The 27,867-nt window shown below is 39.4% G+C and overlaps 1 protein-coding gene across 11 annotated transcripts in view; it reads right to left on the bottom strand.

Annotated features, from left to right (window-relative positions):
* The window catches only part of ROBO2 (roundabout guidance receptor 2), a 482,707-nt gene extending 465,541 nt beyond the window's left edge, over positions 1 to 17,166 (bottom strand). For 3 of the 11 annotated variants that reach the window (XM_056328411.1, XM_056328404.1, XM_056328412.1), the window contains exon 1: positions 16,323 to 17,164. In XM_056328411.1, the coding sequence (XP_056184386.1) occupies positions 16,323 to 16,377 (55 nt within the window). In that variant the 5' untranslated portion in view covers positions 16,378 to 17,164. Of the gene's footprint in view, positions 1 to 16,322 lie in introns of all 11 variants that reach the window. The other 8 variants (XM_056328406.1, XM_056328408.1, XM_056328407.1 and 5 more) reach the window with 6 other exon arrangements.
* Between the last annotated feature and the right edge of the window lie 10,701 nt (positions 17,167 to 27,867).

Here is a 27,867-nt window from a genome sequence, read left to right as displayed (position 1 = left end):
AGTAGTCACCTATACCTTTATCCTCAAAGGCCTTTCAATGAATTGAGTGCAAGCAGAGTCAAGGTTTATCTTCTTTTATTTGATTATTTTCAGTGCTGGTTTTGAGATATAACACTGATTCTTTTTTGGTTTTAACATTACTGTATATTGGCACCCGGCAAGTGAACAGGCTACATTCATGTGCCTAGGCACATCAGCCTACTTTTGCTACAAAATGTCAAGTCTTGCACCCTCTAGTATTCTCTTAAAAAAAAAGAAAAAGGTTGGGAATTTTCATTTTTGTGTTGTTCAAGTGCCTAGTTGATTTTGGCCCCCGAAAATCTTTGTCTTGTGGCTATGTAATAGCTCTCAATTGCAGTTAAGATTTATTATACATAAAATCCATTCCATTCACTAAGTTTTTTAACAAAATCAGAGATCCATTACTTGTAAATATCAAATGCTCACAATATCTTTTTAAAGGGATTTTGAAATCTCTTCTCTGTCTAAGGAGGTTTATTTGTTTTGCTTGTATCCTTATTTGGATTTTAAGTATGAAGTTGCACCTTAAACTGTAAAATCTGTGTTGGAAATAAATAGCTTCTTTGCTTGAAAGTAGAAGCTTGATATACCAAGTTGTACCCAGGCTGAAATGAAACTTAGCAGAATGATTTTTTCATTAATCCTTCCTACTATCTAGTTTGCTAGTATTCTGCAGCTACTATTGCAAGGCTAGTCCAACTGCTCCAAACACTTGAAAGACTAAAAATAAATATTGATTTTAAGGTACACTATGAGTCTCTTCGCTTATGCAACCAAAAGTTAAAACTATAGCACAAGAAATCAGCAACTCTTCTGCCCTCCCCTTACTGCTTTCATTAACTAAATAAAGAAATCTCACCAAGCCTCAATATTCTGAATTCTGTCATACTGAACTTCTTAAGAAGCTCTTCTCACTTACCTCCAAAGCATCCCACTGAAGTGAACAAGAAGTGCCAGATGGCAGGAATATTATGTTTTAACAATATTTCTCTAAAAGTTCCAAATATTTAGTTTATCAAAGAAACAGGCATGCTGCCAGACAGTTAGCCAGATCCATCATCATTGTCTATCTCATTTTGTCAAAGGAAGTATTCTGAAGCATATGTATTGATTTTCCCCCATGAGGAGGAAGGGGAACAGGAGCCAGTGATATTTACATTACGTTAGGTATATATTCCATGAACTGATCTCGTATCCTATTTTTGCCATATTTACTGGCAGTGAGCAAAGCCTGCAAAAATCCTTACAAAGCAAAAGCTCTTCCATTACTGGAAAAGAAAAACAAAGCCAGCAAGACCTACTTTTAAAGAAGATGTTACTGAAACTACAGCAATATTTTTGCTGATTTTGACGTATTTAGAAAGGAGCAACAGAAGGTAATGATATATCTGTGTGATGGGGATTTATTTTTCTACTTTGTTTCTTTTACTTCTTCAGGTTGGTTTAGTTCAATCAATACTTACCAAAACTGCTATTCTGGGGTTTGGGGTTTGTTTTTGTTCTTTTTCCTCTTTCCCCCTCTTGGATCCATCTTTTTTCCATAAAAAGGTTACTCACAGTAAAGGAGAAGTGCTTATAAACCCCCTACATAATTTCTTTCTTAAAGACATGACAGAAAAAATTGTCAGTACAAATGACTAAATGTTATCTATTTGTTCCAACATTCAGACACTATTAACAATTATTTTAACAAGGACGTTCGTTCTTTTCCTCAGAATAATCTAAGTAAATATCCTCCAAGTGATTTTAAGGTCTGTTAACAATAGTTTTATTTGCCATTTAAAGCAAAAGTAAATGCAAGCAAAAAGTAATATCTATTTATAGCTCTCCAAGACAGTTGTACCAAGAATATATGCAATAGAATCATTGGCTGATAGATTTCTTTGGCTTACAACATCCAGTTCTGTTTTATTTGTATCACATGCATATGCAACCAATTCATACCAAGTTATAAAAAAGCTTTAATATATGCAAGCAAACTACAGTCTGAAAAGCCTTCTGAACATTCAGCACAGAATATTAAGGTGTCTATTTCTTCACCAGGCACTCAGTGTACAGGCTGAACATTTTCACCCTTGCATAGTACTATTCTATATTTCAATTTCTCCACTGAAGTCTCTATTCCAAAGAAACTTGTTCAAAATGCTCCATCTTGGCTAGTCCAACTCGAAACCAATCTTCTTTCTAAAGTAGGTGTAAGAATTATGACCCAGTGAGGCTCATAAGTGAAGGAAGCTGGACAAGAATCATATTTGGACAGGAGACCACTAGCATTCATAACACTGCAGGATGTGGTATTAGTGATTCATTAGGTAGCATGCCTCCAGCCAAGTCCATATTAAAACTAACCTACTCTACATTTTCTCTCCCCAGCTTAATATATCACACTTACTAGATGTGAGAATGCTGCCTGTCTCCTCAAAGTGTTAAACAAAATTCTGGAGCACTAGGAAATTAATTTCCAGAGGCACTGGGGGAAATATATATCTTTTGCATCTATGACTGCAGGGATATCTGTCTTCAGAAGTTTCAAACTCTCAGGAATCCATCTTCCTCTAAAAATGACCTTAGCATTCTTCCCCGCAACACCCCAAATCCTGAATTGGCATAAGAGTATTCTGGACACCTGGAAAAACCAACATGCTTTATTCTAGTTGTTGCCAAAATATTCCCCATCTACAGTTTCTGCAGTAGCAAATGTTTCACAGTGCAACTAATACACAAGAAGCATACTAAGCCATGGCTCCAACTTTGCTTCTCAATACTCCACCCTTTTCCCTCTATATGCTTACCCGGGCATGATAGCAAAACATCTCGGATGGCCAGAAATTATTCCTTCACTACAAATAGAAGACAAGCCCAAGAGGCACTGCCCCATTTTCAGGAAGCTTACTTGGTGATTTCCCATAGGACAAACATATCTGCATACTGCATCAACAGGAATACCATGGGATTAACATGATGTAGCCTTTAACAAAACCTGGCCTAGACTTTGATGATAACATATATGGCAAAATGCAGATTTAGGCCTTTAAAGTACATGCTGACACCATCTCAAAAGATGCCAAAAGTACCACTGCAGATAGCAGCGACCAAGCCTTGCATACAGTTATTCTCCATCCCCTTCAAATGACTCAAAACTCTTGTATCATTCTTCATCCAAAGAGTGCCAGAATTTATTTCATCCTCATCACTGCTCTGGAAATATCAACCAGCTCAGTTAGACACCTGGGCACAAATGCTAAGAGGTATGGAAGAAATTTGTTGCCAAATAATGTATCTGCTTTTCTACTTTGCAAATTTATTACAAATTGGTTTAAAATAGATTTGTGGCTTCCCTAATAGTGAAAGTTCTAGTTCTCAGGGCTGATACAGCCAAAGGTGCACCCCTAAGTCAACAGTCAGCATTCAATTAAAGATGAAATAACGTAGTTCTCATGGTGTTACAGACTTCTTTCTCAAGCTGCTGACGATACTGCTTACTACTGGATGTGTTGTGCCTCATTATCATGGCTTCCCACTAGTTGTCAAACTGAGAACAGGTGAAGCTTCTTGCATCTGTTAACCTCTTGATTACAGCTTTAAGTCAATCTCTAAGTTTTGTGTAATTGGGAGGGAAAAAACCCACATTTTTTCCTCCTACCTTTATTTTTTTTTTTTTTACTTTACCTTTCCTACCTACCTAAAATCCCAAATCTCTGCATTAGCCTCCCATTTTGCCAATACTCCAAAACCACAACTGTGGCCCCATTGATACTGATGAAAAAATTCCCAGCATCTTCTGCTGAATCAGCATTTATAATATAAATTACAAGTCATACCCACTACAAAAATATAACATTTCTTTTTCAATACTACAAAGATCAACTGTGAATTAGAAAAAAACCAAACCAAAAATAACTTAAACTTCCACCAGAAAGTTTTTCAGCCAGCTTAGCTAGAAAGAGTTCTCTTACAAAATATATTGTATAGGGTATACCATATTATGTATATTGTATACATATAACATGTATAAATTAAATACACATAACAAATTAAGTCCTTAAGTAATATCAATTATTTAAACAGTAATATCAGCACAAGAATTTCCTTGAATAATGTTACTTTCAGTTTATGCCTATATAGTATCTTTTGCCTTTTAATGTTAACTGTTTACAACTTTGTAGAACACTAAAAAAAAAATCAGCTTAGATATTAAAAGTCAATTGCCCACCTATAGTTTATAAACTGATAAAGTTCAATGATTTTTTTAGAATAGGAAACCTAACAAATCAGTTATAAACAGAGTTATGCTCTTTCTAGACTGAAGGAGAAGATTCTCCATAACAGACTGAAGACTTATGTGCTTTTAAAACTGAAAGGTAGTCTTGAGACACAGTTAAGTGTTCAGAAAGGTACCTCTTTCCAACTTCACACAAAATTTGGCTTATACCTGTAAACTTTTTTTTTTAATTTACTCAAATTTGTTATGGCGGACAGAATCTTCTGCCCCCACAGAACATTAACTATGCACACAGAATTCACCAAGTAATCCTGCCAAGGAACCAAATTTCATATGATCATTCCTCCATCACCAACACTGCCTTCCCCACCAACTTTTCCTATTATTTCAGTCCTTTCATTCTTCACATTCAAGCAACATGGTTAGAAAAGAGCAAGCTAAACCAAACAGAGAAGAATGAGAATAACAGGAAAAAGCTGGAAAGGAAACTAAATCAATTGACAAGAAAACAAGACGAAAGTCTTCAACTATGAAATATAAGGAGGCAAACTACACGAATGAAACATGGACAGAAGTAGCAGACAAACAGCACAGGGAATGAAAACCTGTAAACACCAGAGCATATTTTTCTCCCTGTCCTAGAATAAATATAGAAGCTTCAACTCCAGTGATTTCTGTGTGGTAAGCTAAGGCATTTCTCATTTTCTGGCCTATGCAGAGGAAAACATTCTAGAATTACAAACGCAAAGCATCAACAGTGAGATTTCGTATTTGAAACTTGCCAAGCAAGCTACACATATCTTTCATTCTAGCAAAAATCCAGGAAACAGATTTAACAGGAGGGGAGAAAAAAAGAATAAGAAACGGTGATAGATTTGTTCTGTATCACATGACCAGAAAAGTGTACATATACCTGCCTTCATTCCTTACCGCTCCACCTCAATATTGTACTTATTACTTATTGTCCTTACTTAACATACTACTTAATCCTAAAGAAGTCTATTCTACAAATGAATCAGGTTCCGAGGGACAGATGAGTTTTCTGAAGACATGATGCTTCATTTTGCATGTGTAGTTGAATGAAGGGGGGAAATGCAAGAACAAGAAGGACAGCTGAATGTCACCATGCAACAATACGTTTCCTCCAATTTCACACAGGTTCAGGTCCAGAGCTACCACTTCTTTCCTGACTCCTTCCTTAGCATATTTAGACTCCCAAAAACACATAGCTGAGGACAGAGGGAAAAGATGAGGACGGACAGGCATAGCTCAGTGTTTCACTGCATCAGTATCTGCTCCCCGCTAGCTCCTGTCCCAAATCTGGCAGTGCTGAATCACCCTCTACCTCTTTTCTCTTTCATAATGCTGTGTGGTGGGTCTATCAAGTAACAGGAAGGAAAACTGTTTTTCCAGATTCACAATCCACAATTCTACCTATCTCACTCCTGGATATCAAAAGTCACTTTGCTTTAAATGCCAGGTAAAGAGATGCAGCAGCAAAATCAGTTCAAGGTAGCCCTTCCTTCACCATTAACACTAGCACACCTCTCCTACCATCTGCTGTGGTCTTAGAGACCAGATCTCATCCTCCCTTCTACCGCGGAGTTCCTGAGTAGTACTGGGCACATCTTTCATATTAAGATATTGTTTTTCTGATTTTGCTAACCAATATCCACATGCAGTGACAAAAACTTGTCTGTTTTCCCATTCAGTTCTCAGCCTTAAGAAGGACAACAGCACTTCTAGGCTAACTCTGGAGAACGAATGAGGAAACATCTGCTGTAATATATGAGGGAAAATCCTTGGTCTCAGCAGTTGCAACTTCTGTGGAAGTAACTGAAAACTTGCTTGTGCTTTAGATAGTATTTAAATTACTCAAAAATTCTGTATGGATCGGGAAGAAAAAAAAAAAAAAAGCGCCACACACAAAAGACCCACACGCACACTCCCACCCCCATCAGCAGGCTGTAAGATAGAGCCAGCTCCCTATAATTTAGCTTACAGCAATTCCATCTTGATCTTTCCCCGGGGGCAAATTCAGCTCTGACCTAAACAGATACAAATTCCATTAAATTACACTGGGACTGAATCCAGTACCGCCAGGTCACCCAATACCCTCAGAAATATGGGTGAAACCTATTTAGTTCAAATGGGAATAACAAATTGGTACAAGTTGTTGCACTGTTTCTCCAAGTACATCATCATTGAATTTCTCCATTATCTGCATGTCGCTAAATTGAGTCAACAAGATATTCCAAATGGGTAATGAGACCCTTAACCATTCACCACTTATTCCTGTTAAGGAATGATACAGAGCCCTGTTCTGTTCGCAGGCAGTCATCTGCTTCTGCAGCAAAGATCGCAGCTCTCTTCAGTCACATGTGCTATGTCCTCATTCATAGGACTCATACACATGATCCCTTCAGCAATTTTTCTTGGGAGATGTAACCATATTTTAAGACTGCTCTTAAGCCCAGGTTTCATTAAGCACATAAGGAAAAAAATATATTGTCTATACATTCATCCTGCAATCAATTTCAAGTGAAATCTGCCATAACTCTTACGATTTTGATAGTCTACTAATATAGACAATACTGTCTAATCACTTAAACATGTATAATACCTAACTACATAAAACCGTTTTAACTGCGAAGGTTTAAAAGTAGCCAATTACATTTGTTCAAGTACACTTTTAGATCTTTATAGGAGGTGACGGTCAAGTCATCCCTGCCACAGTATACAGTTAATTCAAAAAGCATGATTTAGGTAGTGAATGAAGTGTTTCACAAACTAGTGCAAAAGTACCATGATTATTAACAACTCTTTCCAGTTTTAACAAATGTGTGCACATAACTATTTGAATTCTGCATATACTGAAGTCTGAAGATAGTTTGTAAACAACTTCAATATCTTCCATTAAAACTGGCAGGACCACTATGAAGACTTTCCATGTACTTTCTAGCCTAGCAGAAAACAGAAGGTATCAATCACCCAGTTTAACAGCAGCTGACTAGAACTATTCATCGAGTTGCACATTGCTACCACTGTGGCCCCACGAATGCCTTAAAGTCTCCCTCTCCTTTTTTTGTTCCTCTGAGTAGACTCTTAACAGCACAATTATTTTTTTTCCACTCTGAATGGCTTTGAGAGACCAGCTGAGAAGAAACACCATTAGTAAAAACAAAAGTTTTCAAAGAAAAAAGGGGAACAAAGTGGACGTATTAGAGACAACTTGTGAATCATGGCCTATACCGTGCTTTGCCCCTCTCTTTACCTCAATACACTCTTGGTTTCACGGCTGGTTGAGAGCAGGGCAGACTACTGCACTTCTCCTAGCAACCAAAAATCACTTAGGGAAAAAAGGCATGTTGTCTGCTGAAAGGCAGAACAGAGAAATTTGGGGTCATACAAAGCCAGACATATGTTCTTTTGCATTTCATCCTAAATTGAGCAGTTCTCAAAAAGGATTCAGTAAATAATAATAAACAGTTTTGTTTTACATTGATTCATATTTAATTAAATATCTGTTTGTCTACTTGTCAAACATTTAATTTTCTTTTATTTCTGTGTTCTAACAGTTCCTACTACTGTTTACAGTTTTGCCTTCAGGGACAGAAATTCTATTCCTCACTTTTTCTGAAGTTATTTTCTTTGAAGTGCGTATAGATATAATTAGATATCCACATAGATAAAACCTTTTTTTTTTTTTATCTAGATTTAGACACACAGAGAACTATTTTTAGAGGTTTAAAGACAACAGTACTAAGAAACAATTTTATCACAGGATCCCTCTATTCCAAATGCTGGGATTTTACCCCACAGGACTTAATCTTACAGAACAAACTGTCTGGTCTCATTAGGTAGACACCACATTGCACAGTTTAAGACAACAAATCAAATGCATGCAAAAGCAAAAAAACCCCACAAACCCCAGAAGTTTATAATTCAGACATACATCTGAATAGATACATCACATTGATTGGCTTAAAATCAAAGCATATTTTAAAATCCAGTTTGGTAACAGAACAGATGTAATAGATCAAGGGTAAAATGCAGCCTGCGGTATTTCTGATAGTTAATTTTTTCCACTGGAAGTCCTTTGTTTAATAGCTGTTGCCTTGACGTAAACCAACTATTTTAGTTAGGCCACTGAATTTCCCTTACAGATCATAAAAATATATACACACAAAAACAAAACCACCTCAGCCAATCTATCACAGCACTTCTGCAGTGCATCAAGTTAAAGTCAGCAAAGACCTTAGTTCACTGCATCAAATTACAACAGCATTTTCTTGCAGCCACTCCAAACAAATCTGAACTCAAACAATTTAACAGAAAGGCTTATTCACTTCATAGATAAGTGATGCACAAATGACATAGCAATGATAAAAAGCTTAAATATATGGTGTATAAAACAACCCCGAAGTTATTAGGCATCAGCACTGTCATGTCAAGCTTGACAGTAGTGTTTTGCTCCCCTTTTCACTCCCTGTGCTGCCTAACCCAGCCACATGCTCTGTAGCCCAGCTCCTCTGCTAGTCTCTCTCCCCTCATTTTCTGCTTCAAAATGGGGTAGGTCCTTTAATCCATCAAGCCACAGACCTGGAATCAGGCTACTATCCCACTCCTCGTCCCAGCTTACAATGTCATTTCTCTCTCCAGAAAACTGTCAGAGCAGGATAGTGGTACTATACATGCAGGACCAATAAGCATTTCCAGGTCTCGAAGGTCACATAATGCATTGAGCAAAAGTTTTCATCTCTGAAAAGTGAGAAGGATGAGCCCACAGCCCATTTATCTGCAGCCTTCAATATGGTGTGACAATCCCAAAGAGAACATCAAGTTTACTAGGGAAAAGAAATCCAGGTGAAAAAAACCAGGCTTTTCCCAACTAGCTCTTGGTCCAACAGCATTGCTATGCCATTTGAATTTTTTATAATATTGACACAAAAGAAATATCATCCATCCTTTAGTTACAGAGTTCTCTTTAGGCTACAAAACAAACTGTTAAAATTGACCACTCCTTTTGTCAGGATGAAGTCATCTCAGCTGCAGGACATGTGGACTTTGAAAACTGCACAGAATGACAGCTTCAGAACCCACAATTATAGGGCTCATGCAGTATTAAAATACTTCTCATAACAGATTCTTAACCCTTGACATTTTCACAGCAGTAAAAAAGTACCCCTGGTACCCTGGCATGAACAGTTCCTCCATCATTCACTATGGATAAAAACCAAGCTGACTGGTTTTAGTTACCTGACATTTTGGTTTTAAAAGGTTAAATTTTTTCCACTCAGTTTCCTTGCAATCAATGGCAAGTGATTAATAGAAGTGAACTACGGTTTACTGTGTTTTACAGCTTGCTACTGGCCATTTCTTCTTTACGTTTTTGTCCAATCTGCATTTATGACAGACATATTAAAGATACACTCTTCTCTCTTTGGCATACAACACTATGTAGGCAATGCATAAATACAACCTAAAAGACCATATGCTGCAACGGACATTGTGGCATAATTATCTAGGTAAATGGTAATGAGTAAGATCACACTTTAACTCCTGGCATCCCTATTCATCCTACCAATTCATTTCCATATATCAGACCAAATAAACTGTTCTCCCAATTAATCTAAGAAAACGTGATGAGAGAAAATAAAAGTAAATTACAACAAAGCATGAAATCATACAATGGCAGGCCACTGTCCAACACTGTAGTCAGACTGATGAATTCTGCTGGAACTGAAGGAGTACAATGAAGACTCACTGACAAGAAAGGGTAGTTCTGCAAGCAGATACCACATAAAGTTAAAGTTGCTCCAAATCAAACTTAGAATGGTGTCTTATGATATGAGCACCTGAAAATTACGAGGAATGCATTTGAAAACGCTTTATGTTCTTCCAGTTATTATTCACATAGGTAGGTAGAGCTGAATAAGTATCTCCACAAGCAGGACAAACAGCGTAAAAAGTTCACAATAGAACCTGGGCACGCACAGTCTCAATGGGTTCCAAAATACACACTGGAATCACTAGAAGATCAGTAGCCTTCAGTTATCAGCAAGCCAAAGATGCATTGTTTCCTAGTATCAAGACAAATAAGGAATTTTATAATTAAGCCAAGTGAAGTTGTGTGGTTTCTACTGACATGGTTTTACAGTGCAGCTAAGCTCAAAGAGAAATTACACACAGGAAAGGATGTTTGCAAATCTGTCTAGAACATATCCAGAAAGCTCAAAGCTCAGTTAAATGGATGTGTTACCTCAGAGATGTGCAGATAATAATCATTATTTAGTGAGTTTACTAACAATTCGCTTAGCCAAAAAAAATAGTAGCTGGGGGACAGTGGTAAATACTGCAAGTTCAATGCATGCTACTTCTGCCAGAACGTTGTTGAAATTAATATCTTCACATCGCATTTGTCTGTAATATGAAGATGAATCTCAATTAGGCTTGGCCACTAGAGCACAGCGGCTCAATATAGGTATCAGCAGGTTATTACATGGCTACTACTGGTTAGTCTGTCTACTGTTGCTCATGTATTTATTGATGAAGGTTATTATTTTAATAAAATTAAGAGCACATCTTGGATCTCTTCCATGGCAGCAATGCCAAGAGAAGCTGCAGAGATGGAATTAAAAAGCTATTTCTTACTTCATGAACTTTTGGCTTGAAAAAAAAGTAGTAAGAATGTATATCATTGCATCCACAATGCAGCACAAGTAGTTTTCTGATTACAAAAGGATACTCTGCACTAGTAAAGAGAGCACAGTAGGGATGAGTAAGGAGTGAGCAGAAATGAAGCATCAGCATGCACTTGTACCCTCTAGTACTTGGAAGCTCTCTCTATGGAAAAATGTAGCAACAAGCCAACTTCATTTTGTAAGAGGATTACATTACATGAATTAAGATGCAAGCCTTACAGTAAGTCAAGATGCCATCACCTGGTTTCAAGGTCTTTTGCACAAAGGACTCAGTAGTAAAATTGTTACAGATTTCAGTGGCGCAGATGCAGTTCCTAAATTAATGGGGCCTTGTTTAATTATCCAAAATAGCAAAAACATACACTATTAAACACAGGTGATTAACAGTTACTTTGTTAAGGAGAGGGTTTGAGGTGTGAACAACACTGACAATCTTATTTCTAGAGACATCACTTCAAGGGCAGAGAGTCCACAGTTTGCATTGTACAGTACAAGCTAGGTGTGACATTAAAGATAGTGAAAGTATAATCTACATCCAGAAATCTTTATTTTGGTTCAATTATTTTTCATTCAAAGATCTCATAACTACCTGTCCACATGACTACTTCTGCATAAAAGGTATCCTCAAGTTTCTGTCTGAAATAGTGATTTAAGAACAGATTCTGTACCCTTACATATACCAAATTTTAAAGGTATTTTTTAGAATTTACAGGGCACGCGTACTATAAAAATATCAGTGTGAGAAAGCTTGGATAACCATAAATTTTCTGTAACAATTCAGTAGTTACATGTAAAAATTGTCTGTTCAGTCAGAACCAAAAAAACCCATCACATTTATTTGGCAAGAGTGGATACTTGCTTTCTTCTGCACACAAAGAGATTTCTATAGAAATGTAGAAAAGAGCACCCGAAACCTAGCCTCTTGGCAAGAAACAGCAGCAATCTGATTACTAAGTATCCTCCACAAGGTTGGTATGAGAGGTTGTGAGCCAGATGGCAGCCACAGGAAGAGCAACCTCTGCCATGCCAGCTGAGATAACAGATAAAACCTGACAGCAGTGTTCCTCTTCGGTGGCTGAAACAGAATGTACAGAACCTGTTAGCAATCTATTTAGCCGGGATCAATATTTGAATAGCGATTCAAGGGTAGCAAATGGCTAAAAAGCCATCGCATACTCTTCAGTAATTTCCACTAAATGGTTCAGCAGCGGACAGAGCATGTATTGAATTTAGTGCTATGAGCCTACATTGCTATACAAAAGCAAATCCTGGAAACTGAGCTGACTGGACAGACTAGCCAAAGCCTCCATTTCCTCTCACTGAATTTTTTGGCGCATCTCCTTGATGATGCACTTAAATCCTTTTGTCTACCTTTAAGGCTACGTATCTTTAGCCTGCATTGCTTATATTTATTTTCCTTGAGCAACATCAATCTCAATTTCAGAAAGTTCCTAATGGAAGGACTGTTACAGTAAGCGTAACTCACAGAAAAGATTAAAAAAGCCTATCCTAACTTTCCTGAACAAATTGTGGGGTATCAGACCTTTTGCAGCATAACAAATAAGCAAAGGCACAAAACAAAGTATTCTTTTCAAACATATCCATCCCTGGAAGTGGAACAACAGAATTTCCTCATTGCCTATCATATCGCAACAACATATATTTATGTGCAAAACAACTTACCAAACAGGAAATAAAGCAAAATATTAAGACTCGTTCAGCAAAACATCTCATTGTGGGCATAAATTCATCCCTACTCAGCAAAGTTTGAAAGCATATGATTAACTTGGAACACATGTTTAAATTCTTAACTTCAGTGAGATTCTGGATAAGAGATGGAAGCATGCACTTAAATGCTCTGCAGAATTGGGTCCTGTGGAAGAACAAGCTAAAGGAAACAAAACTGCAAACTCTCCACTTCAGGATCTTACTCTTAATGCATTAAAATGCACACATTCCACAGAAGCAAAGGTTATCCATCAACAGCAAAACTCACATGAGAGATCAAGACCCTGTCAGCTTAAATACGCACTGGAAGAATATACTCTAGCTTTATATGTAAGCCATGTTCTCCGATAGGCAACAGAGACCTGCACAAGGCCACAGACGTGTAGCTCGCTGGTGTGAAGAAATAAAATGAATTAAAAAAAAATAAGGAAAAGAAACAAAGAACACTTGAGCCACCCACTATTTCAGATACATGCATTTCATTAAGAAAATAAGTGCCTTTGAAATATATGGAGATAAAATGCTGCTTTTACAGAATTGTTCTCATATATCTTTAATGCCATCACACCCTCAAGAGCATCAAACTTGCAGTTTTCAAGGGACAATGGCTAAAAGCCAGCCCTGACATAAAAGGTTGTCATTTTCATTGAAAGCACAAGTTCTAGCAGGGCAGAGTTGGCCCACTAAAATTAGCATCTGTGGTAATATCCACATACCTGTGTCCACACCATCTGTGAACTTTTCTGTTAGTATCTGTTCTTTCAAGCTTTAGTAATGATTGGAAAAAAGATAACAAAAAGCACATAACAATGAAAGAAAAATCAATTGAACACTATAAAAAAACCCAACACACATAATCAGCTGTTTTAACTCCAATAGCTACTGTTTTATTTAATGGTACAGACTCTGCCTAGTGTAGTGTTTTGTTGTCAGAGTATAGGGGGAAGGTGTTTGATTTTTTTTTTGATTGTTCATTTTTTCAAGAACAGTAACCAAAACTGATAGCTAAAGAAAAAGAGTATTGCAGTTGTTCCCTGAACAGACTGTAAGAATATGGACAGAGCTACAGGAAAATCATAAGCACAATAATAAAAAAATAAAAATAAAATATTCATATGTATGTATCACATGCTTCCTGCCATTTTCATTGTTTTGCAATTCTCAGGTGTCATAAAAGTATGAATAGAGAAAATAACTTTAGATGAAAAATTTATCATTTTGATCTACACCATTATGCACTGTGTAATACCACTTTCAAATCACTAAACAAAAATAATGTCACAAGGAAAAGGACAGCTAATATGTCTCAAATGTTGCAATGCCTCTCTCTGGACCTGATGCCATGAGAACAAAAAAATCCCACCCCAAACCCAACAAAAAAAACCCCCCTCAAGAACAGAAACACACTAAGAGGTAACTCTCATAAAGAAAACAAATCAAGGACCTATTAAACAAGTAGTCTATTGAGTTTTGCCTTTTTTCTTAAAGCATTACAAATAGTGCAAATGTTGATATATATATTTTCAAAGCAACTGGTGGTATGTGTCACCTCAAGGTGTAATCATAATTGCTGTGCTTCTAAAGAGACTTAAGTACCCCGTGCCAAGCTTGCATGCCAATATTTCTTCAAAGCTACTTGTTAGTCATTTTGACAATAACAGCTTATCTCTACTTCGTCATGATGTGCTATCCACAAGGCCTTTTATTTATTTATTTAAGAGAGTTGTTAATGTAGGCAAGCTTGACAGTCTGCAATATCTTCCCACAAAAGGGGAGGATCACATCTATTCTGGGCAGTTTCTTGGATTTTTTTTTCTAATGGTCCAGCTCTAAATTAGCTACGTGCTTCACCTGCACCCCCTACCCCCATCTTATAAAGCTAAACCAGAACAAAGGTTCTACTTGTGCTCCTCGTGACAAAACTAGAATAAATTATGTCTTGCCTCTGTCGTACCAGCAAGCTGGTTAATTGCATTTGTTTCATATATCTCAAACAGCCTGGTACGTTAATTACATTCTGTAACACCAAGCTCCTCTGATTCACTCTGTCACTTCCACTGAGCACTTTAATTGTATTCCTTCTAGCTACATACGATTTTAAACACTTACTAATAATTACATTTCTACAGCCTGATGTTTTCAGTTTGTATACAAAGGTATCTCCAGTACTGGTGGTCTGAAAGTTAAGGATCAGAATGTGTTACTGTAGGAAAAAATAAAGCAAACAGAAAACAAAATCCCTGCAAAACTATGACCACGCTGACAATAGACACCAATGTTCTATTAAATCTTTTCACAATTTCAGCTTCTTACTGTTCATCATGTACATGTATCATGCAGAAATTTTCTTATCGGTAGATCAGACAGAATATTAAACTGCATAGGATATTATGCAACCGATGCAAAACTGTGCTTGAATGTCTCCCTCTTCTCATCTTTTTCGCTTCCTTTCTTGCTAGGGGGTGGGGGCTGATGAGAGGAGGGGGAAGAAATGCTCAAAGCAGCCTGTGACTGCAAACAATAAACCTGGAGTCCTTGCTTCAGAACTAACAGTAAATGCAGTAAGCATCTTCCTGGAGCAAAGTTTGCTGTAACAGACAAGCAAAACCAGCCAGGGTCCCAGATATTAAATTCACCTCAAGTCTAAAAGACTGTTTAGAGATCCAAATACCCAGTACTAGGAGGACTGCCGCGCATCTGGTCCCAGCACACACTTGTGCAGGACTGTGTGCTTTACGGATGCCCGCTTCCTAGCTGTATGCTTGAAGTACTGTAAGGCATCTAGCGTCTGTACTGCAGCACAGCGCCAGCCCCTACTTTGAAAGACAATTTACCCTTGCACTGAAGTTCTCGCCCTGCTAAAGCGTACTTCCCCGAGATGCTAATTTATAGTTCCCCATCCATTACTTAACATTACTTAAACTTGAAAACAGCAAGAAGTGCTGTGGAGCAGACCCAGAGGGGGAAGCAGACCCGGGGGAGACGCGGGGCGCGGGGGGAAATCCGCCCTTTCCCCCAAACGTTGCTTAGCTTCGTGACAACACTCCCTCGAAAAGCCCGTAATGAGGGGGTGGGGGTGCCAGCAAGCCCCCGCCGCCAGCACCTGCCTGGCCCCGCGGCGGGGGCGGAGGTGAGGGGGGGCTGGAGCCGCGCACCCCCCGCCCGCCAGCGCCAAGGGAGGCGTCCGGGGACTCTGGAAATTCGCCAGCTCGCCTCACCTGGAGCCCAGCAGAGCGAACCGATTTATTTCATCAGCTGCCTCTCCCGGTGGAAAGTTTAACAATAGAAGGAGGCAAAGTACTATCAGCTACAACAGCTTTCTGCCTTGCCTTCCTCCTTTCCCCCCGCCCCCCCCCCCCCCCCCCCCCCAATAAAAAATTTAGCACGGTAATTTTTACTCTTTCCTCGCTAACGTTCTTCCATTCATAAGCTGCTTTTCCATTAAATTAGCAGACGGGAAGGACTGCTTATTGGAAACATATATACTTCCCCCCAACCCCCGCCCCCCAAATACCATTTATATACCAGAAAAACTTAAGGCTCTGTAACGTTAAAGCTTATAATGCCGTCCATGTGCTGTCCCAAACCAGATTCAGATGAAGGGGATTTCTGCACAGAAATGGCATATCTAAAATAAGCGAACTTACCATAGACTTGAAAAAATGAAAATCCAAAGAGCAGGAGTGGCGTCAGCAGACCCATTTTGACATATTAAATGCAATCCCGATCACTTGCGAGCCCAATTCCACAGAGATCCAAAAAAAAAAAAAAAAAAAAAAAAAGTATCCAAAGCCAGTAAGAGGTAGGTCCAAAAGTTTTCAGTTTCCTAGCAGCTACTTAAAGTGGAAGAGGAAATCTTGAAATCAAAAGCTGCAGATGGAAAGGTCTTGAATGTGACACTTTTAGATCCATACAGATTAGAGCAGCGAGCGAGCTCCGGAGGCTTCTGTGTTGCACACACGCTCCTTTCTAAATTCCCACCAATCCAGCCCAAGCAGAGGAATTATTCAAGTGTGCCTAAGACTCTCTTTAGGATCCATGGCAATCCAACCCAAACTCTTTCTTCGGAAGACAAGGAGAGACTCTGAGAAAGGACGCGAGTCCTAGAAAGTGCTCCACAAACTTCCCGGCACTTTGCAGGCAAATCATTGGGTTGGTTTGGCTATCTGGCTCTCCTCTCGCCCTCCCCCTACCCCCTTCGTTCTCTACCAAATCAGTTCAAGCTGCAGAGTTTCTCACTTAACTTCCATAATAGGAACGCCCAGGCAACGTGCTACAGGAGGGCAGCAGCTCTCTCGGCATCCCCTCGGAATAAAACCCTGTCCCCTGCACCGCCCTCCCGACGGAAACCCGGGCGGCGCTGCCGGCGGGCAGTAACTCCGGCGCGGAGCCGCGGCGGGCGGGAGCGGCGGGCTGCGTGCGACAGGGGGTGCGGGGACCTCCCGCCGCCGCCCCTCTCCCGGGCGGCCCCGGCGTCCGCCGCCCCGCGCCGCGCCGCTCCGCTCCGCTCGCCTCCTCTCCCCTCCCGCCGCCTCCGCCTCCCGCCGCCGCGGACACACCGGCTGGCAGGGAGAAGGAGAGGGAGGAGAATGAGCGCGGCTCCCGCGGCTGCCTGGGGAAGGGAGGCTGCGGGGTGTGGACTAAACCACTGCGCTCCACACCCACGCGTCCCTCTCCGCCCGGGGTAGGGAGATGGGGACGGCGATATAAGGCAGCCGCGGGGCTGCGAACGGGGCTTGTTGCGGGCGGGGCCCCCGCCTCCCCGCTACAGTTGGCTATAGGTAGGATGTGCGTGACTGCTCCACACCGCTTCCCGTTTCACGGGCGGCTAATTTTTCGGTAAGTGATTTCGTGGAACTGTGCGTTCCCCCTCTCGCCCATACACAGACCCCCGCAAGGCGCTTCCCCAGGGATCTCCCCGGCTGACCCGCGCCGTGCCAAAGGAAGGAAAGGTGGCAAATACAATAAAATGAAACGGATCGATCACACGTGACCTGCCGGGTCCGCCAGGCGGGCTCGCCCGGCCGAGGCCCGGGAGCGAGTAGCCCACCGCCCCGCGCCCTTCCGCGCCCGCAGCCCCGCTCCCCTCAGCGGCAAAGTTTTGCGGAACCGGCCGCGGCCCCCGGAGGCTGGCGGCGGGGAAGGGAGACGAGAGAAGGGGCCGCCTCGCCCGCAGGGAACGAGGGAGAGCAGCCCCTCTCCCCTGAACGCGCGACAGGGGCTGTCAAGCGGCGGCATAAACCCCACACACCGCAGAGAAAAAGAGCCGGGAAACCGGATGAAGGAGCAGCGCGGGCGAAGCCGGAACGTAGAAGCGCCCGGTGTCGGAACAGGGCAGGGGGTGCCCAGGCAGCGGCGCACGGAGCGCGGGGCGGGCGGCGGCCGCCCCGAGGTGCCAGTCAGGCCGCCCGCTGCAGCCGGGCCCGCGGCAGCGCCGCACGGTGAAGCCCGAGCGCCCCCTACTGGCCGGCGGCGGGAAGCGGCCGCCACCTGGTGCCCGGCGCTGCCTTTTGTTGCGGCGGAGGGCGGGAGGGGCGCGCGGTGGCGGGAAGCCTCCCGCAGGGCCGCCCGGCCCGGGCGCGCGGGGCTGTGACAGGAACGGCCCAAGTGAAGGAGCTGCCGAAGGGCCCGGGGCTGTTTCCGTGCACGACGGGTCTTTTCCCCCCCAGAGAACCCGAAACGAGCAGTGTTGTACAGAACTTTTCCGGGGAAACCTGTTTGCACGCGTTGGTCGCACATTTCAGCTAGCTCCTGTTGCCGGTGGTTAGAGGGACGTGGAGGGCGAGGGTCGTTTTAACACAGCGCTGCCAGATAAAAATTAACTGGTGTATAAAAACGTTTTGATGGACTGGGATGTGCAGGGCCATTTAAACAGAAAGGACTTACCTTCCCGTGTGTTAACCACCTAGTCCCAAGTATTTTTCTCTCATCAAGTTTCTGTATTATTATTATTATTACTATTATTATTACTGTCATCATTATAATAATTATTATTAAATTTTATTTTTCATACACTAGAGTTTTATTCCTTTAATAAGTTCTTCACATAAAGGATCTGAACCTTATTTCTGCACAATGTACACTCCCCACAGGCACTCACATATATGTTCTGCAAGTTATTTCTTGCCTGATTCTCGTGTGTAATTAGTGACACATGCTTTACCATCACCAAACGTAACAGTGTGAGGTGTTTGTAGGTTTTTTAAGTGTCTGAGATTATTGCTGTTGCATACAAAGCCAGATGACAACTGCAAAGCCTCTTTATGCAAATCAGAGAACAATGTCTTGCTATACTCACAATATGCCCTGCAGATAAATATATATTAATACATCTAAAGACTACCTTGTGAAGAAGGCTATAATTAAGGCTAATTAGGGTAAGGTGATCAAAATGGTATTCTTTGTCAGTGTACCTGTGAATTGGCAAAACAAGAAAAACATAAATCACGTAACTGACAGCAGTATTTGTAACATACATGAAATATTAAAGAATATTTCCCTGTGTTGTGGACATTTCAAGGACACCGTGCTGGTGAAAATGCTGACTTGTTTATTACAAAGTTTTAAATTGGAAATAGCTATACACTGTACGGTTCTTTTTCTACTTCTCAACTAAATTTAAGATAAATGTAATAATTGCTGATGTAGACCCATAACTTTTTAAGATATATACAGTCTTCAAAACCCTTAAGTATAGAGGTACCTTTAATTGGGTATAACGACTCATGAACATTCTTAGTGAAATCAGTGGGTTATTCATTATAGCTGCTACTGTTTTATTCATTCACTTCCACAAAATACTGCTTTTGAACTAATAAACACTTTGCAAGACTTTGAAAAGTTTCAGCCAAATTTAATCAAGCATTTTCAAGTGCAAGTTTTTCCCATATGTATTTCAGTGATTTTTTTTTTTTTTTCTTTGAGAAGAGTTGAACAGGCCTCCAAGATGGCTAGCAGAGTTGGGAGTGTTGGGAAACTGGCTTGTGTATTGGTGCTGTTTGCCCGAATTCGGAAAAGTCGGTTAAGTTTGGCTAGTATATAAACATACAAAGAAGAAAAAAAAAAAAGGTCAACCCCCCAAAAAATAATAGAAGGTCATCTAGAGATCTGCTGGGGCATGACAGTTAGATGTTCACATGTGTTACGGCTCACAAGCGCAGGACATGTCACAGAGCAGAGTCACTGAACTACGAGCACAGTTTGCCTGGAACAGTGTTTGCTTCCATTACAAGATGCGGTCCAGGTACTTGAATTAAAGAATTAATGCTTGCCTCTCCAGTCTTTCAGTAACATCGTATGAACATGGCCAACAAGGCAGATGTTATCTGCCTGAACAGTAAAGTCTATGCAGAGGAACCAAATGTGCCAACTCTTTGGGTATGAGCAATATGCCACCTGAGGAAATAACGTGTGTGAGCAGGATGAGGAAAAGACATGTCGGTATCAGTACACATAAAGCTTCAGTTCAAAGGGTACTGCTGAGACAGGACTTAGAACAGGGAAACGGCACAGTAAGATTGCCCTGACTCATACTAAGGTCAGTCATCAAATGAGGCAGGACTAATCTGGTAAAACAGCAGTGAGATCAGATGTATGTCAGCGGTACAAGTAAAGGTTTCATTGCTTCCCCAGTGTGGCGTTTCATGTCTTTGATTCCTAGACTTCTATATCTGCATTACAATACCTATTTAGTATCTAGCAGGTCAGATCCAGTGTTTAAGGTACAAGTGTCCTAAGAGTAGCCTTCTTTTCAGATGAGCTCTACCATTCACAAAGTTTTTCTTCTAAACCAGCATTACCGTTTATGGTGTTACAAACATATATAATAGAGTATATTTCCTGATTGCCATAAAAACCTGTTGTCTTCTTGAAGAGGAGAGGTTGAATTGAGGTGGATCATATAGAATTTATTCTGGATACGAGAGCTAATCATCCAGGGAATTGCTGACAGCAACTAAAGATCTTCAATATCAAAAAATATATACGTGATGTGATGGCGATACAATTTAATGTAGGCAGCTAGTTTAAGTATTTAAGTTAGGAAGCTGGTCTTTCTAGGCTCTGGAGTAGAGCAAAAGGCAGATCCAGAGGATAGTTCAGGGCACGTAATGTCAGGCAGCTTCAGAAACACAAAAAGAAAATGGAAATAAAAGCTCCAGTGAGCATGGACATCCCCATGGAGCATACTCTTGTCTTCCTCTGCGCTATTCAGTTCCAGGTCATTGGGTTCTGATGTCATCTGACTATTGAATACATGATGAGAGAACACAATTTATAGGTTTTAATCCTTATAAATGCTGAAGCATGATTACTATTCCTGCTGCAATCAATAGGGAAGATTGCACACTGAGAGGTAACTGAGGAACTCAGCCCAGGAAAAGAAGACGTTGCTAGAAACAGTGTAAGAGGGTAAGCACCGTGGCTGGATCTGTCATGAAGGCCACTGAAAATAAGTTTTTCTGCTGTCTGCAAATCAATTTTGACGAAGCTTCTTTCCTAGAACACTCTTGTGGATTAAAAAAAAAAAAAAAAAAAAAAAGTCGAGTGCCAGAAGCATGTGTTTCTTTGTTTCACAGGTGTCTCTTACTTGCATCACAGAGTGACCTTCTATTTTATCATTAAAGATTTCTGAGTTCTGGCATCTGACTTCAGAGTATTCCTATGAAAATACCAGCCAAGCAACACAAAGAACCCTAGTTTGAAATGTCCTTACATTGCTAGATTGTGTTACTATGTCTGCACTATTTTTAATTACTAGTACAGCTACAGCGCTTGCTACTGTTATACAAGAATTAACTATACTTTTGGTAAGATAAATATTTGGTAAACTGAACTATTGCAAGTTTTTTGATATACATCATATGCTCAATTTAGGTTTTGCATCCACAGCTCATTAAATGTGCTAAAACTGGTAACAGAAAGAAGAATTTCTTGACAATTTTTAAAACAGCCTCACCTAAAATAAATTTCACTGGTTTTATTTTTAAGTGAGGTTCAAAATAGGCAATAAGCACAAATGTTTATATGATAGATATGTTACCATGTAAAGATTTTGTAGAACCTACTTTCCATTTATTCTATGGATGTACTTCTACCCCTCATAAAAAAAAAAAAAAAGATACAGTGTCTTTCACACCTTGCAGCCTAGTCAAAAATTCAAGAAAGAAATTATTCTTAATTAAAAATTAGTTTGAAAATAGATTATACATGAAACCTGGGTCAGATTTCGCATTTCTGGGGCAAAAGGGGGAGGTGAAAGGAAGCTTCTAGTTGTAGCATTCACAAAAGAATTGGTAAGTTTACTGCTCTGTGAAACACAGGTCTGTGTTTTCATACTAAATAAAAGACGGCAGCACACCATCTTTTGAGTTACCTGAAGCTGGCATTGTAGAAAGCGACAGCATCTTTATACTAAAGGGATAAGAATAGCACATACTAGAAATACATCTGTGACTTACTGTAGTAGTGGCTGTAACTCTAAATCCGCAGCGTCAAAAGTACAGTGCCTGTCACAACCGTAAGCACTAAAGTTGTTCCGGAATCTCTGGGCTTTGTGTAGACTTGTATAGGCTTGCACAGAGCAGGTAGAACAGGACTCTTTGCAGAGGTGCACATGGATGGACAATATCCTAGACATTGAAGGTGAACCTGCTTTGAGCTGGACGAGATGATCTCCAGAGGTCTCTTCTGACCATCATTTTTCTAAAGTTCCATGATTCTATGGCTGCAATACCGGCAAAGTTCTGAGCCTACGTTTGCCTTGTTTGACACTGTTTCTTAGTAGAGAATGATGTACTAAAGCATTCAGTACTACTCACTTTGTTATAAAATTGCATAAAACTGTACACACAAGCTATAAATAAAAGAACTGCTTGATTTTCCTCAAATTTAAGCCATTCCTATTACAGTATCAGGAGCCTTTGTTCAGTGAGTCCTATGTGGAGGGAGCAGTGAACGTTACAGGAATAGAAGAGCATTCCTTGCTCTCTTGTGATTGGAAATGCTTTCCTTTGCAACTGCAATATTTAAAATTAATAGCCTTTCTTCCAAGTGCAGTAAGTAGCACATCTAGTTTATGGCTGTCTCCACATTGTACACTGTAACATGAGTTCATTATCTGCAACAGGACACACTGCATCCCTTTCAGTCTTTCCACAGACTGAGTCTGGCTAGCCTTCTCCATGTCAGGAACTTCCTCTTACGCACATTTTCATCATATCATTATGTCCATACATCTCCTGGTTGTAAGAGTATTCCTGTCTGCTACATCAGGAACTTCTATTCCATCTCTTATATCCAGGACTCTGTGTAAGTTATGCATTTCTTTGTCTAATGAAGGAAAAACCAATTTGCTTTATAAAATGAAGGCACAAATCATGGGACAAAGTGCTAATCTACATAAATAAGGACATCGGAGACATACTCTGTCAACTACAGATAAAGTAAGAGTCCAAGAGTAATTAAGCTTATTCCTTTGGTAATGTAGGCCTCTGTCCAAACATTCATTTTTATTAAAAAAATAACAAAAATGCACTCTGTCTTAATTTACATACAAAAATTAAAACCATCCCTTAAGTGACAAGCTTAATTTCAAAAGGCAGTTTAGGTTTCCAGAGGGCATAAGAGAGTCATTGTATCAATCAAAAAAGAACAAGCATTCAAAATGAGGAACTGGAAGAGGATAAACTCTTACCTTGCTTACATGAGGGATGCAAAGGTGAAAGCCTCACCAGAAAAGTGTATTTCACCATAGTGCAATCAGACTGATTCATATCAAAATAACTGGCTACTGCACCCTGAATTCCAGGGATCAGAAAATCAAGCTATACAGCAACAGAACATTTATAACTGTACATGATACACAAATAAGTCTTAAGCCGAGCACCATATTCCTACATAATTATATTATAAATAACATGTTATGCTCTCTTATTAAATGACATATGTCACATTTTCCATAACAAGTGCATATTGACAGCCAACTACATTAGCCAACAATATTTACACTTTAATTACAGCTTTTAAAATGGAAATATGTAACTATAAATGTACATAAGTTGTTAATGGGGCAGAAATTCTTACAAAGAGATCCATATGTAAATGTCCATTACATGGAAACCCATTTTTAGGTGGACAAATATTCTTTACAATAGGGAGTGTTTAATTTAATAATGTAGGAAACAGATTTATTATGTCATTAACAAGCCAGTTCGCTTGAAAATTCTTATAAACACATACAGTATTGTTTATCAAGTCCAAATGGCTTTTTAATTTAACTGGATTTTATAGTTACTGTTTTGTAGAAGAGACAGATGTACTGAGCTTCCTTTGTTATCTCTGGCCTCCAAAGTGTCAATGGCATGGATAGGTTATTTCTTAGCATGATTTCTGCTGTACCGCAGTCCTCAGTTGTAGTTACATATTAGTCAAAAGAAGAACTTGTTGTGGTACCAGAGAGCTGCTGATTTATGAATATGTCAGCTCCTGAGAATCTGGTCCATCACTATGGTGGCAACCCTAACAGCATTAGAGGCTCTTGCATGTTTCTACCAGTGGGCTGTAATGTTCCCATCAGGCTATGATTCTTTTTTGCAATATGGTGCTGTCAACACTGTTCTCATCAGTTATACATATCAGTGGATTATTAACAATATTTGTCAGACTTCTATATTAGTTTTGTCCCAGAACAGCCTTGCCTCACTTCAGCAATAGAATTACATTTTGCATTGTCTCAATAAATGCTTTTAAATTAGAATTGATGTTTCAGTCATATGATTTTTCACTGCTGATGTAATTTAGTTTTCTATCTAAATTTTTATATGACTGTATGACTTATTTTTTTAAAAGTGTGATCCTAGTAAAGGCAGCTGAAGCACAGAGAATTCTCACAGCAGAATTTGGGCTAATACCTCTCCCATGCATGGCAGACTAAAAGAGTGTTCAAGACTGACATAAATTTCAAAAGTAAATTGAAAAGAAACATAAAGGAGGAGAAAACTGAAACCTCATCGCAGGACTTCCCCTAAAAAAGTATGCATTTAATCAAAAGCCAATAAGTACAAATGTAAACAGTAAGTATCCTGCATAATCACTAGAGGAACTATTAATTTTTTTATGGTTTGCATTTAAAGTTACTATAGAATTTAATTGCTTAAATTGTATGCAAAATCACCAAACTTTTAGCGGGAAAATACGTCAGAACATTTTTCCTCTATGCTGCATATCCTCTTACGTAGGGAGCAGCTGTGCCAGTACACAGTCCCTTTAAAACCAATGAAACTGTATGTACAAAGGGGGCAGCTCAGAACACAGAAACAGAAGCCAATGACTAATTTAACGTCTGTCTCTGAACTGAAATACAAAATAGCAATTACCTCAAAGCTGCTTACTGCCACAGCTAGGAAGACTCTTTCACATTTAAAGCACACTACCCACACAACAGAAATTCTCTGTTTTTTGCTTTTCATCGTACAGCTTGCAATACTGTGGCTGATGGTGAAATTTAACATGTTTCAATCTAAGTCATCAGTTCAAATCTTGCTCATGCTGATTGTGGCCAAAAGTTATCACTTGATTCCCCGCTTAAATTATTTTAGTCAGCTTTTTGCAGACAAAAGAAACACATTGTAAGCTTTTCTTACCCAGTCAGCAATAGTTCAGCCTTCTAGGACAGCCTTGAGTAGAATAGCGTGTTTTGCACTGCCATGGCCCAGAAGGTACTTGAGAATGAAGAAAGAATTGGGTTTCAACAGCATCTACCACAACGAGATCCTGTACCCAGGGCTGTGTATCTATGGACTTCAGTAATATAAATAATTAAATCCCACTGCCACATTACCTGCTGAAAGATTTTCTGAAGAAAATGTGTCATCCATGAGTCTGGCAAAAAGTTATGTAAAAAAATAACTTTTTTTATCACTTCCCTAGGAATAAAAAAATATATACTAGCTTCTTTAATCGGTAAGTGGCATGTCTATTAAAATGTCAGATTTAAAGTACATGAGCTAATATATGGAGCAAAGCCACAGGATAATTTTAAAATAAAAAAGGGTAAATACCCCTATGCATGAAATTCAAAATACTGTAGTAATGCTTATAGATGTGTAAGTGGCATGAAATAGTGAAGTTGTGTGCTGCATTTATGATTTTGTTGATATTTAAAAAGAAACAACAGTCCATTCTGAAGAATAGAAGAAAAGAGGTATTCTTATCTCAATTTGCATGGAATTTACTTGAGAAATTTCCACAAGTGCTTACAGGACTTGAATCGTCACCTAACAAAAAGACACTAGAAGTCTCTTCCAGTATCCTTTGGAAGAATAATACAGCAGGCCACCTGGGAAATCTTTCGGCTGGGAGTCATAGAAATCCTTTCAAATGATCTATGTTTTGAAGAAAGTTGGCTTAAATTCTGATGGACTTTATTGTCATCCACCACTGTTCCTTAGTGGTTTTGCAGGGACATAGGTTAATGCTGATCATTTAATCATAGCAGTCCTGATACCGAATTCCGAGTACAAATCTTTTTTTTTTCCTTCTTTATATTTTTTTTTTCCCCTGTAAACCCATTTAATTTTCCCTGTCACATGACCTGGAAGTTGTTAGTTATTCAACATATGCTCAGATAGAAAAAATTTGAATCTGTTAATTTTCAAATGGCCATAAACCTACATTTCTCGAATGAAATGTGCAACAACATCTGAGTCAAGAAGGAGTTTGTTTTTTAGACATCAACAATTCACAGTGTCTACACTTAAACTTCTTAACATAAAACCACCAAGGATTATATTTCTAAAATCTTGTGGATGCCTGAATGTATCAGTGATCAGCACATTTTCAGAAAAGTGCTTTTTTGGACCCTGCACATAAGCTTACAGTTGCTTGAGTCACGTCTTTGACAAGCAATATGTAGAAAAACCGATACAGCCTTCTCTGACACCAACACGACAAAAAGAAGGAAACAGTGACTCTGGAGCTGAATGTCTAATAGACACAGAGATGTCTCTTCTGCCAGAAATAAGAGTATGGATGCAAGGGTGGCACAGGAAGGTTAGGGCATCTGAACTGCTAAATCCTGGAATTTTAAGCAGTGACTTAATCAGAAGAATGCTGGGTCATATCACAATGGTGGGTCACACAACTCAGGAAAGTATTCCTCAAAAGAGTGCCAAGATGAGTAAAAGAAAGAAGTGAGGGCTGAGTGACAGCAAGTAAATGTGAAGAACCTCTGGATTCTTATAAGGACATCTTGAAGCATCTTAAAATACAGTGGAAATTTTGGATTTTAATTCTTTTAGTCTCCAGAAATCAATACTATGGTAATTAATACCCACATTAAATAATCTAGGCAAACAGCAGATGATAGATAGAAGATTTTTATATAGGAAAATTGTCCTTTATTACATTTTCCAAACTCTTGCTTACCATTAACATTTTAGATCTACATCATATTTGAGATACTTAAAACAAACTGCTTAATATTCTGGACTGACAGGCTCATTAAGCTGAACAGTAGGCTTGCTGTAATATGCACTTCAGGCACTTACAGTAGAAATTTAAATTCCAAATGTTTAATGAGAAATCTTTATCGTTAAAATTGTAACTACATTTCTTTCCTTTGAGAGGCATTACTATATGTTTGACATCTCAACTCTGATGATATTTTGGTTGTCTCTTACATTCTAAACTAAGCAAAAGAGTAGAATGTTGTGTGCAACAGCTTGGTATAGTGGTTACCCATTTTTTAATCAGTACATGATCTCTTTTAATTTATGCCATCAATATTAAAGAATCATCTACTGTAGCTGTAGGTGTTTGGACTGATGGTACTGTATACTAACTCCCATTTGGTCTATATTATTTTAATACATCAATAAATACCTACCAACTTTTTGTTCAATTTAAAAGCAAAAAAAATTTGCATAAAAATGTTTCTCCAAGGCCAGGTTTATCACAATGAGAGATGCTTCACAGTGCTGATAGTATCTGTGTGGAAGCCACACCAGTGTTGCAAGTCAGTGCGAGTTAAGTTTCTAGCAATTAGTTTCTTTTGAAGGTTCTTAAAAGGTACCTGTCTAAATATTTTTATTCTGGCAGTGTATGAAAACTTCAAACATGCAGTCTTTGACCTGGAGATTTAGAAAATAAATTACAGACCGTTTAAAGGGAGTTTAAACTGCTAAGTGCTCTCCT

This window comes from Falco biarmicus, chromosome 2 (assembly GCF_023638135.1).
Source record: "Falco biarmicus isolate bFalBia1 chromosome 2, bFalBia1.pri, whole genome shotgun sequence".
Taxonomy (NCBI): domain Eukaryota; kingdom Metazoa; phylum Chordata; class Aves; order Falconiformes; family Falconidae; genus Falco; species Falco biarmicus.
Note: the sequence above shows the minus strand (reverse complement) of the source record. Positions and strands in the feature narration are given on the sequence as shown.